We start from the raw sequence: 13,703 nt of genomic DNA, 5'->3' as shown, positions 1-13,703 counted from the left end.
CAGCAGAAAAAACAAAAACCCAAAAGGAAAAGAAAAATCTATCCAATCCGTACTACCAAACAGAGTTAAATTAGCCAGGAGCCCACGGTAACCACCGGTACCAGTAAGTAGAAACGTCATCATTTGTAGCCAAAAAGTACTGCCGTTGCCATGGTGTTGACCCACGGCAACCACCGTTACCAGTAAATAAAAACGTCACCAATTGGAGGTAAAGAGTACTGTGTGGCAGAGGCGCGTCAGGGGAATAAGTGGCAGCACGTTATTATTAAAAAAAGTAGAAACGAGCCACTTAGAGCAGATCAGTTCAAGCCCGTAGATGGATACACAGCCCAATGTAGGGCATACGGCGAAGCAGTGGTTTATTTAGATGAAGCAGGGTTTTATATCAGAGCTGTTTTATCTAATATATTTTTATAGAGACCTGCACTGTTTGGGAGTGAAAATATATCCCCTTTTTGGCATGAGCTCATTCATTTTATATAGAAAAGTTGCTATAACACAATCTGAACTTCAAGGAATAAATATAAATGTATTGTATTACAAAGACATAGCTGATTCCACAAAGTGAAAAGAAACCATGGTACACTGATGAACTATTTCCCAAACCCCCTAAGGCTCACCGTGTCATGTAACCCTCCATCACCTTGTTCCATTGTGAAGTGATGGACTCTGGAACTTTAAGTCCTACTGCTTTTCATAGACGGTGGGTGGACAGATTTCCAGGAAAGCAGAAAGACTTCAAGTCCAAGAATCAATCATTTAAAGAATAAGTAAACTTTTTTTAAATTTCTAAAATTACTCTGCATAGCCCTCAGAATAACATACCATTCTCCCGGCATGCAGTTTAATTTTGTTTCTCTATTGCAAGCAGCTGAACAGCAGTTATTTTAGTTACTTCCTTCTGTAGTGTGAAGCTCCTCCCCCTTTTGCTTTCCTTCTCTCTCTCCGACTATGATTACCTTATAGAAGTCCAGCACAAAAAGTGTTTGGCTAGTGTTGTTTCCTTTTTCTCTCTTTTCTCTTTCCCAAGTTTTTTACCTGGTTCATTTTACTTTCCTATCTCAGGGGATTTATAATTCCAAATCATAGATTTATGTTCATTCAGCCGCACACAAAGGGGTACACCCCCGAAACGTTGCTGCTATTTTTTGAATAAACATGCAGGGGCTAAGCCCCGCTTGCATTACACTCGTTGTGCCGGTCAACTATCTTTTGCTGGACTGTGCTGGGAGTGCCAACTTGGCTGTGCACCAAGTAAGAATTGTTGGAGGAGGTAAGGATGTGCTAAGTGAACTTTGCCTACTCCCCATGCCTGATTGAATTTAATTTCAGCAGAGGTAGTGAGCATGCCCAGTAGGCGCCTCTTTGAGGTCTTCATAGTTGGAGGGAGAAGGAGGGCTCAGAAAGCAAAAAGGGGTGGAGCTTCACACTAAAAGAAGTACGTAAAACAGCGCCAGTTTAGCTGCTTGTAATAGAGAAACAAATTAAATCTACATACATGGAGAAAAGTATGTCATTCTAGGGGCTGTACAGAGTAATTATAGGGTATTTTAAAATAAGATGCTTACTTTTCCTAAGATTGAGTAATTATAGGGTATTTTAAAATAAGATGCTTACTTATGCTTACATTGTAACAGCCTGGGGGAGCAGGTGTAATACACAGGGAGACCTATTTATCAACATTTGGATTTAGTGCTTTTAAAGTTTTTTGAAACCATGACTTAACGCATTTCCACTAATGTCAGTCATTTATGAAAAGATCCTAATTGAAAAAGCATGAATGAAAAAAAAACAGAATACCACACATTTTTCACGTTTACAGTAAATTGAGCATCCGAAAACCTCTAACACCATGAAGCAAAAGAAGATCTTCCCATTGGAACCAGGGCAGCTGCCCATTTACGTCTACGGGACCTTGTCAACTTTAAGATAGCATATTTTAGTACGAAAAAACGAATAGTTAAAAAAATTAAATATGAATGTTAATAAATGCCCTCCTGTGAGGCTAAGGGGTAGATGTGGAATGGAAATTATTGTTTCCTTTCAGTTATGTCTGTGTACATTTATATTCATTTCTGGTAGTTTAGTGTTTATGCACATTTTCTACATAACCCTAAATGAAGTCTGAATGAGCTTATATCAAAAGGGGAGGGCATTTTTCCCTTTAAATAATGTTAATGAATAATTGATCACAGTTTCTGTGAAGACTCGCTTATAGAAGATCACTGCTGTTGGTATATAAGCACCAGATGTTCAATTCACTCCACTTTTTGTGAATGCATTAAAAAGACAATTTCAATCAGATCTCTGCATGTGTGGGATTTCATATTTGACGTCAATCACCTTCCAGTTAGGACCCTGACTGAAAAGGTTTTCTTTGATGCCCTGTAAAGAAATTCATCAAGCTGGTGCCCACAGTAGAGTACTGTGCAATCTAAACCTCTCGTTTGACTTCTTTCGCTCTCTGCTCTTTTTAATATTTAAAGGCCGGTAGTGAGCCATGTGCTGCTGTCCTTATTGACTGGAAATGAAGTGATTCAAGGAACCCATGCCTCATTACATATTTATGCGGAGAAATAAGTAACTCACATATGGCAGGTCATGCTGTAACATTCACTAATCTATCAACTAAATAAATTATATTGGCCAAGTCTTTCCTATCAGGGGAATTCATTTTTTTTATGTACAATTCAGCAGAAGCCATAAGGGAAGTCTCTTCTCTGCAGAACCCAATGCAATGAAATCTGCTTCCGCCAGTTTGTTAGCAGTTATTACATGCAGTATTGATTGTATTTCTAAGTATGGATGCTGTCTATACATAGATCCATTAAACCTGAGGAATATATTTTTATACCTGTGATATATAATTTAGACATTAAGGGGTTGATTCACTAAAGTGCGATAAATCTTATTGCACGCTTTTTTGCGTTAAATTAGATGCGATAATTAGCGTGCGACTCACCATAGTATTATCGCGTGCGTTAAGTCGCCATATTGCATGCATTATTTTTCGTGCGACCGCATGCGCTAGTTTTAACGCATGCATTAATTTCCGCACTGAAAAGACTACGATCGCATGATTCACAATCACTTAGGCGCGCTAAATATCGCATTAGGCTATGCGAAAATTAACACCTACTACAGGCAGGCGATAAATGATAGAAAAGTACAATAAATGAGTTTTTGGCAATAAAATATGGACTTAGCAGTGTTATTTATTCAAGTATGTGTCTTTTTACTAAACTTTACTAAAGTCTTGGCATGTATGGAATTTCGCTACTAATATACAGTACTATAGCAGTAAATATTTAGTCGCCAAAATATACAGTACTATATCGGTAAATCTTTAGTCGCCAAAATATACAATACTATAGCGGTAAATCTTTAGTCGCCAAAATATACAGTACTGTAGCGGTAAATATTTAGTCGCCAAAATATACAGTACTATAGCGGTAAATCTTTAGTCGCCAAAATATACAGTACTGTAGCAGTAAATATTTAGTCGCCAAAATATACAGTACTATAGCGGTAAATATTTAGTCGCACAAAATACATTACTAGGTATAATAATTATAGAAAAGTACAGTAAATGAGCTTTTGGCAATAAAATATGGACTTTGCAGTGTTATTTATTCAAGTATGTGTTTCCTCTAGAGTGACACAGCCTCCAGTTTGCAGGGAAATGGTAATTTTTTAATACAGTAATTTTCCGCAAGTATTGGCGTGTATGGCTAACATGGTGTGCGTTCATTCGCACAACTATTTATATGCAGCTACAAGTGATGAAATGTTTCGCCAGGCATGGATTCGCAGCAAATTTTTGGACGTGCGGCAAATTTTTTCATGCGTTTCACAAAACAATCTGCCAATGGCAAAACGCAAAAAAAATTTGCCACGCAAAAATTCACCGCACGTCCAAAAATTTACACAAGCGTAAAAAAATAATAGTCGCGGGCAACAATTTTTTTGCCCGCACAACATTTTTGCCGTTTCGTGGATCTTTCGAAAGATTTGCTAATTTTTCACCAAAGATAACCAGAACACATTTGCTCATCACTAGTGGCTACTATTTATAAGCATGTACTATTTAAATAATGCATGCAATATCGCGCGTAAAATAGCGCAAGTATGCTTATAGTGAATCGTGCGAAAATTAAGACGCGATAAAATTTTTACCGCACGCTATAAATCGCGCACATTATTTCGCACTTTAGTGAATCGCCCCTTAGTCTTTCTCATGTGTTGAGAAATTATTCAGAAATGCCTGATAGTACCCTCCATTGGCTGCAGCTTGGCACCAGATCCCCCTGTGTCATTCGAGATATATTGAAATACACCCAATATTATTGAGGAATACTGCCAACATTACAAAGTGAACCCTGGACATCACAGATGGGATTTAGGCTACATAATTGCTGGTAGTGCCACCTATAGCTGCCCAAAGCAGCTCCCAATTGGTATTACTCTCTTTACTCTTTCAGCAGAGCAGAAGTTCAGGCTTGGTTCAAACGCTGCTCAGGCTCCAGTGCTGCTTTACTAAGTTCTATTTGCAGCTGGTCTACAGGCTCAGAACAAGACTTCTCTCAGCTGGGCTCTTGGAGGCCTAGGTTCCACCAGTTGGCTGCTCTATATGCTGGACATTAGGGCAGGAAAAAAGCCGGGGATCCTACCCCCCACATACCAATATTATTGAGGAATACTGCTATATTACATAGTGAGCCCTGGACATCACAGATGGCATTTAGGCTACATTATTCTTGGTAGTGTCACCTATGTCTGCCCAAATCAGGTTCCCATTGGTCTGGAAAGCAGAGACTTCAAGTCCCACCAAGCTCATAACAACATGAATAAAAAATAAATATGTCATAATCTTTTAATATTTCTGAAAAATTATTCTAGAAATATCACCCAGATGGATTTCAGGCTGAGCACCTACATTGACTGCTTTGGGGTGGGGCAGTCATACAGTTTGGGATATTCTGCTGATGATTGCTCCTTGGTAGTGACATTAGATAATGCTGGGTATCTTACTGCACGTGCTACTGGCTGTAGAGCTGCTTCTGTAAAATGTGCAGTCCAGCAAACTCCCACCATACAATTTGCTCACTGTTCTACTTATGGGCTTCTTGTAAATATGATGTCTTCAGGGCCACTGTACATGAAAATTGCTTTTGCATTTGAGATGCAATATTCACAATCAAAGGAAAACTATCGAGTTTAAAGGTAGAATGATTGTGAAGCATAACATCATTTCAGCAGAGACTGATAAGCATACTTCTTTTGTCCACAAAAACTGTGAATTGTGACCTCTATGGGTGTTTTATTGAAATGTATGCAGAATACATCTATATAGATATCCATATTGTCAAATTTGCAGCTACAAATATTATTTTCATATAATACAATCCCTTTTATCATGATTCACTGTTTTTTTGTGCCACCAACAGTACTGATCCTGCTTATCTTGGCTTTGAAGAGACATCATCAGGGCCACCTGACTTCCGAGGAGGATGAAGACATGAGAGACAATGTGATCAAGTACAATGATGAGGGAGGTGGTGAGCAGGACACTGAGGCATATGACATGTCTGCCCTGCGCAGTTTATACAACTTTAGTGATGGAAGTGAGGCTGGGGGAGATAGTTCCTTGGCCTCGCAGCGTCACCCTCTGCCCCAGTGGTTCCCAGGTGCAGAACTGGACTTCTCACTTTTCAGGGATTACATCAGCCGGAAGGTGAGGCTGGCAGATCAGGATTCAACTGTGCCTCCATATGACTCATTCCAGACTTATGCCTTTGAAGGCTCGGGCTCCAGTGCTGCTTCTTTAAGTTCTATTAGCAGCTGGTCTACAGGCTCACAGCAGGACCTCTCTCAGCTGGGTTCTTGGGGGCCCAGGTTCCGCCAGTTGGCTGCTCTATACGCTGGACATCGGGGGCAGGAAGAAAGCCCGGGATCCTAGCCCCCACATACCCCCACTTATCAGGGTAACAAGACTCTAATGCTTTCATTACAGGGGATAACTGCTTCCTATTTATTACATATCAGTGTACAACACACAAGGAGACCCAACAGAAACTGCTCAGCCTCTCCATTTAAAGGGCCCTACTACACAGCGTCGGCCCTAGGAAACATCCCTTTCACTCCATTACATGCTACATAGCTACTTCATCATCCACACATCATTACCCCAAATTTCTTGTCATTATATACACGTAATATACAGCCACCTCATTACACAATGACTACCAAGGCATTTGTCATCATTGCAAACCAGACACTTGTTATTATAGGCCTAAATATCATTAGCTAAAGTGCTGCTGCCATTGCCTTCATACAGAGTGTTGATATGCCACATACAGTGCTCTATCATTAATTATGTCACAAACCTGCCATTAATAATTAACAGTAGCCATCACTGAATGGTTATGGTAATTGCTCCAATAACATTACCTAAAACAACACCCAGCTCTTTTTATCACCCTAGACAGAATTTTGCCCTGGGGCATTTCTCATATTTCAACCACAGCTGAATTTAGCAGGGTAACCTCAGAGGAATGGCTCTCAATCCATAGGAGGACATATCAGCAGTTTGAGTGGATTTGTAAATAGTCTTTCCTAGAACCACTTCTTGGGCCATTGGATTCTTCCCCTTCCAGGATTGCCCATGCAGTACTAACACAGAGAGTAAAAATCCCATAATGCAATGCAGCAAAACCCAGAAGCAATTTCATTTATCATATTTCTTCAGAAGACAGAATAAAAGTTTCTTCTTTTAGTCTCTTTTTCTTTCCTGTCTTAGTGTGATATAGTGACATACCATATTTAGCTGGGCATGGTGATAAAGGGATTCCTTGCCAGCCAGGAATGAAGGGAAATTACAGCTAAAATATGCACTTACTGGAGATTTTCTTCTTAAATTCCATCACCGAAGGCACTGCAGATGCAGCGGGTTAATATGAGTCAAACTAACCTTGAGCATTAATGGTAATAATGAGTGACATCATCAGGGTCAGAACTAGGGGTGGGCATAAGAGGCACATGTCTAAGGCACAATTGTTGGGCGAGGGGGTTAGGCAATTTCAGATTATTGGGGTGTTTTTGCAAAGGTGTTCCTGGTACTAAGGTACCTAAGGCTCTTTAGGTTTTTATGTGTTCAGATCTCATTTTCTCAGTTCTGCCGTGCTGCAGATGTGGGCTAGGTAGAGACCATGGGGGGCACTGCCTTGCCTTGGGTGCACAGATTCCTTGGTCTGGTTCTAGACATCAGTGGGGACTCTTTAACAGCCAATACCTGATATTAAAGGTTGCGCTTCCACATGAGCGAGTATATTACATACCCTTATTGCTCCCAGGGGCATAACAATAAACACAGCAGGCCCAGTGGCAGCTGGGGCCCAGAATTTTAGAGGGTGTGTTATGAATGTTGCTCATTTTCAGTATATTTAAGATAACCAGATCATTTAACCATAAATTTGGGCACATGGTTTAGTACTGTCTTTGCTTTTGTAATTTATCTCTCATTTTTCTGTGGCTTATGATTGATTCTGCTCCCATAAATCCTGCCTGCTGATTGATTGCTATGGATTTCTAAAACTGGAGCAGCCTTTGCACTTATATTAAACATCCCTCTTTTCCCCGGCTCTCTATTTTGGGATTTTGAACATTTTTATGGTTACGATCATCCTGTATGCCCTAGTAACTAGTATTGCATACTGGAAGATGAAAATAAAATAATAATGTTTGGGCTAGATAGAGCTGGAACAGAAAAAAAACAAAAAACAGAAAAGGGAGAGCAACTGCAATGTTCTTCAGGCTAGCAATCCTAAATACTAACTTCTCCTCTAACACTATAAATGCCAGGGGCAGGGGATCCAAAGCCAAAGGTATCTGACAGTTGTTCATTTGGGAAATATCCATTTCAGTATTGTTCTCAATGTTATTGGTATTGTATTTAATTAAAAGAGAATTAAGGACTCAACCACTGATGGTCTGTAGATGTTCTGAAGGTCTAAAATCTTCTACATTGTTCCTTTTCTGTTCTTACTCATTTATAAAATATGAATAAGTGAGAATAGAACAGGAACAATGTAGAAGATTTTATATAGAGTTTTCCATCCATCCCTACCTGTTCCTTCCATGGCTTCTCTTTAACTCTTTCACGCCACATCCCTCCATGCTCTCACCATCCCCTCTCCCCACTCATCTAAATGCTCACAAACTGAATTAATGTACCAGCTAATCAGGATCGGGTCGGATTTCACTCTGTCCTCATTTAATTAAGCAGCTTCGCCAGTTTCATTTTCCACCAATTAGTTTGCAGGGCGGATGCAAATTAAGATATTTGTTCTTTTTTTCAAGTCAAAAGAAAAATCCTTTGAGGCTCTTATTAGTTTTTCTGCTGAAAAGGAAGAAATCATTTAATCAAAGGAGGCCTCAGAGACATGTAAAGGCAAAGAGGGATGGTGGGGAGGAGAGAGAAAAGCAGGGAGAGACACGAGTCTGAGAGAGGGAAAACAAACAGAATGTAATTATATTCCTGTAGTGGACTGGACCCAATATGTGTCTCCTATATCTCTACAGACATGGGATACATTATCTGGAGCCAGAAATCCATAAAGTTCAGAAAGGCCATCTCCCATAGAGTCCATTTGGAGGAAATCATTTAATTTTTTAGAAATGAGTTCCTTCTTCTCTGTAATAATATTAAAGTACCTTGTATAAATCCATATTGGTGGCAAACTATTCTATTTAATGTTTAATTTTTTTGGCAGACCAAAGGTATGGTAACACAAATTACAGAAGAAACCCTTATCAGAAAAAAACCCTGGTGACAAGGAATCTGGATAATAGACCCCATAACTGCATCTGATATGGCCAGTTAGTGTGAGATCTGACCTGAGACCTGAATACTCCTGGACTCCTAACAGAGAGATGGTTACAATGATGCTGATCATGAAGGATAGTTAAACTTAAAAATTATACAAAAAGGCTGTCCAAAAGACTAGATTGTGTAAGGAATTATTTATACTCAGTTGTGGATGTGCCTACCTGTACTGTAGGATCCACCATTCCCCATGCACCACCATATGTCAAGGCTTGACTTGTGAGGGAAAACCTAATATTTCTGTCAGTGTACTAATCTCAAAATATTAATTATGCAGAAATGTGTATACTGGTATGTTTGTAATCTAACCTCTTATATATAACACACTTGACCAGTGCGTATCTTTTCCAACCTCACTGCTGTGGTGGTCCTGACTGATGAGGAGCCCTTCATATGGAAGCCTGCCTGCAGTAACTAATTAATACAAATGGGGAGATATGTTGCAGGGACATTTGCCCAGGGCTTACCGGAGAGGATTGCAACCAGCAGAGGTTTCATTAGTGTAATTTTTGAGAGAATCATCCCATTAAGATGGCAGAAACTTCATTTGAATCTACAGAAAGAGTTTCTTTTCTTGAGGCATCACAATTTTGTCAGTTACAGTATCTGCTCCCATGGCTGTTGGTCTAAAACACCACATCTGTGGATAATGTCTGCTTTGGTGTAGACCATTAATTCCCTTCCTGTCTTTTTATGTGCCTGAGGGTTGTTTATCACAAATTTCTTGTGGCAGCAGATTCCCATCAATGAAATCTTTGCCCTGGGCCTGCTAGTACCTTGAAGTGATTGGTTGCTACTTCTTACAAGACATGGGCAAAACTTGTCCCTATTATTCCATTCTCCCACATATGATAAAAGCATTTGTGAATGTCAATACCCTTGCCCTAAAGTTTCAGTAAATGTGTTTCCTGCCAGGTAGGGTAAACAATAGAAATTTTTCAGAAATAGGCCCCTGCTAAGAGGTTTGCCCTTTGCCTCGTCATTACAGGCAGCCATGCTGGGGCACAACTATGTGGATGACGAGCATGTGTCTAAGCTTGCTCAATATGTGCATGATATAGGACATGCATGCTTCTAATGAGAGGTATCCTGGTTTGCTCATAATGGACATGCTGTGCCCCAGCCTAGTTGCCCTCCCAGGGGGTGGGCTTCCTTTGCAGAGGGCACAATAGAGAGTCAGGTAATTTTTCACAAACAATACTGTTGTTTTCGCTATCCAGAGTGCCAGCCCCACTTCTAGTGGAAGCAACAACATTTCTTTGATAGGTGCCCTTTAACTGTGAATTAGAATGCAATAACTGAAGATATCCTATTAAAGAACATTTTATGCTCATAGAAATGATAAGCCCTTTAAAAATTAGGTCAAGCTGTTTTTGATTTCCTGGGAGATATATGGAAATAGCTGCACATTCCCTTGTCGAACAATTAGGGAAAGCGAACACTAATCCCACCGATGCTTTTGTACTGAGGAGCATGTCCTCTGGTGTTACCTACATCTTGTTACTATGCTCCTTTCATATTTACATATTGACAAGAATAAGGAAAAAAGCAGATATGTTTAAAACATACTAATAACTTTTAGCCTGATATTCAGATAAAGGCTTTTTAATTATTTAAGTGTATTCTACTCAATGGAATCTTGTTCTACCAAACCCTCAGATTTACTGGATTGGTGACCAAGTTTAGCCCATGGAGGGATTTTGAGTGAGGACAATGTAGAAGATTTAGTGAATGAGGTTTGTATTGGATAATCTGGATTTTTAAAATAAATTGGACCCTTTTCTGTTTGTGTATTTCCAATAGACATGGACCTCTTCTACTCATAAGGATCTCACTCAATAATCAGGGGTCTGAAATACCTTACATAATATCCCGACAGCCTTGCATGTGCAAGCTGCCCCATCTTACTTATAAGCGGTTGGGTAGGTAAGATTAAGCAGCGGAAGGGGCTGGGGTGGGGACACTAGAGCTGGGCAAAGAGGTGCTTACAGCCAAGGTAACTACCTCTCCTGCCACAACCCTCACTTGTCTGCCAGCCCCTCGCTAGCTCGCCACAACCTCAATTCCATAACCACCCAGCTCATTTACCCATATAACCTTTCAGGAACTAACAAGCCATCATGGGAGTGGAGCATGTTGGTGCAGTATTTTTTTTCATTATTTTCATTTTACTGGATTTACTGAATGTTGACATATTAGCAGACTTAATTAATGGCAATTCAAATTAAGGCAAGATCCCTTTTTTGGAAACCCCAGGTGCTAAGTATTCTAGATGATAGATCCTATCACTGTACCAGGCTTTTTCTGCCCCATGTCAACAATGCATAAACACTTAACTTAAGCAAATGTAAAAAACCTTTTCTGACAGTTAAACAGGCAAAATTCTTTTTTTGTGGGATAATCATTTTCAGCCTGTGAAACTCCTCTGCTGGATCTTGAAGGCTACGTTTATGGCATTCTCTGTTCTAAGCTCTCTTTCTCCAGATGACCTCTTAACTCTCTACCTAATAAACAATTATGAAACATTTGAATTTGCTGCAAAAAGCATTTTTATTTTTGCAAATTTATTTGTAGTATAACAAAAAGATAAAACACCCTTTAGGCCACCACTCTCACCGCCATGTATATTATCTTGCCAATAGTGCATTTATATATTCCTTTCACGTATTTCATTTGTAAGACAGTGCCTGGCTGAACTTCATTAATACTACGAGGTAACTAAATTGGCTGGAGCAGAGATAAATAACAGAAAGTAAAAGATTAAAAGGTGGAGGGGTCTGCAACATATCTTTAAGATATCTTTTAGCCAAATATTAACCAAAATTAAGTCTTGACAGATTTGGTTTGCTGAGATGGGTGTTGGAGGATGTGAATGGCCTATATCAACCCAGATTAACATTTATGGAATATATTAGATTTGCAAGCCAGGCCTAATTGTCCACTAATGCTAATATGGCTGAAAGGTATCCCCCCAGCATTCCAAAATCTAGTGAAAAGCCTTCCCAGAACCATAGAGGCTGTTATAGCAGCAAAGTGTGGACCACCTTTACACTACTACCTTTAGTAAATTTTGGACCAGTATGTCTTAATAATGTCAATCATTTAACACAAATTTAAAATAAGGTACTGTAATCCTTTAATGTGTCTTTGTTTCTGAAGCAGTTTGTATTAATGTGCTACTTTGTGGTTGCCATGCTGAGTTGTGTAGGGTTTAGGGTTCACTATACACAAGACTAAATATTTAGAATACAATATTTCTAGTACTTAAGCAGTGATATTCTAGTCATATGATCTGATGGCCCTATGTACTTATAAGGGAACCATACAATTTTCTGCATTGGACTTAAGAATTCTCAAATCAGAGTCAGCCTTGAAACTGACAGTAGTGCATGAAGTGTGAAACAAACCAATGATGAGACATTACTATTTCCACTATGTGCAGTTAAGGTGATTTATGAAACTCACAGTTGCCTGGATCAGTGGTTGAGAAATAAATATAATGGGCAAATATTTCTCCTTCTGTGAAATAAGTGGCTCCATCAAGCAAAACACACATTCCTTGAGGTAGCTAAATATGGTATTCTGATTAAGCTAGCCCTGTGCAGCAGTAAAACTACCAGTGCTTTTAATCTCACTCATATATCCTGACACCTCTGCCTTCATTTTGGAGGCCTGCTAAGGCCATGAGATTTTTGTTACATGGAACATAAGGAGAGCGTTGAGTTTTATACGTCAGTGCTGGAAAAATTCACTATTTTCCACAAGTGCAATAACCAAACGTAGCAGGCAGTCTTCCCAACTATAGGCTGTTCTCCCACTAACCCATTATGCCGAGATGGGACTACCTTTCTTAGCTCACTGCTAAACAACACAAGTGCTCTGCATAATATTTTTGGCTTCCTGAAACTCTGAACAGTGGAGGAGAAGAACAATGAAAGCATTATTGTAACACATTAGCTCGACCATAGTAGCCAGACCATGACCTAACAAAGTCCTTTACCAGTCTACAAATAAATAGGTGGACAGTCCAAATGAGATAATCTTAGTGTCTAGAGTTGAAATATAGAAATCCTCTATGTTAAAAAAAATATGGCACTTTTTACACTACAGGTAGATCAACAAACTTTCACTTGGAAATACAGTATTTGTAGGCAATGTAAAATGCCTTATATTTTAAACTACCTGGTTAATATGAGAACTGAATACAATTCTACACACTTGTCCAATTAGCAATATTTACTTATTCCTCTTAACAAGTAAACTCAAATACATCAGGGTAACTGTTAACTCTAACATCCACCAATCTCATTAGGATTCCAAATCAGGACTAGGCTGCTAGAGCCTTTGCATATTTAAAAGGGAGCGTAGGTCGCTGTACAATGCAGCCAGCCATGCATCATGCTATTGTCTTCTTATTGATTGCAACTGCTTCTAAGCCAGTTACTCATGTACTGCTTTAAGAAGTGGGCAAAAGACATCTAACGATTGGTCTCTTTATACATCTGGTAAAACAGTCTCTCCACTTGAATTATTAACATAATTGATACTTTTGCAGTTAAAACGATGCACTGAAAGGAACGGAATATGACCTTATAAGCTTCATCCTCATTAGCAAGGCCAAACATCCAGGATTCTATAGTTTTATTCTTGTGTTAGACTTTACCAATATATTATTAAGCCAAATTGAGTGTTTCATGTCGGTCCATCAAATTTAACAGCAGCAACCCCGAACTGAGGCATGTGGAGAGCTGCCTCCCTTGGCTCATTGCAATAAAACTCCCCATATATTAGGTATGAGAAGCAGACAGAGTAACAATTG

General features: G+C 39.3%; 1 protein-coding gene across 3 annotated transcripts in view; it reads left to right on the top strand.

Moving 5' to 3' along the window:
• cdh22 (cadherin 22) overlaps positions 1-6,775 on the top strand; it is a 143,432-nt gene extending 136,657 nt beyond the window's left edge. For all 3 annotated transcript variants that reach the window (XM_004918631.4, XM_002932526.5, XM_018097841.2), the window contains one exon: positions 5,448-6,775. In XM_004918631.4, the coding sequence (XP_004918688.1) occupies positions 5,448-5,959 (512 nt within the window). In that variant the 3' untranslated portion in view covers positions 5,960-6,775. The remainder of the gene's footprint in view (positions 1-5,447) is intronic.
• The last annotated feature ends 6,928 nt before the right edge of the window (positions 6,776-13,703 follow it).

Source organism: Xenopus tropicalis, chromosome 10 (assembly GCF_000004195.4).
Source record: "Xenopus tropicalis strain Nigerian chromosome 10, UCB_Xtro_10.0, whole genome shotgun sequence".
NCBI lineage: Eukaryota > Metazoa > Chordata > Amphibia > Anura > Pipidae > Xenopus > Xenopus tropicalis.
The sequence above is the reverse complement of the archived record's forward strand: the minus strand, read 5'-3'. Positions and strand labels throughout refer to the sequence as shown.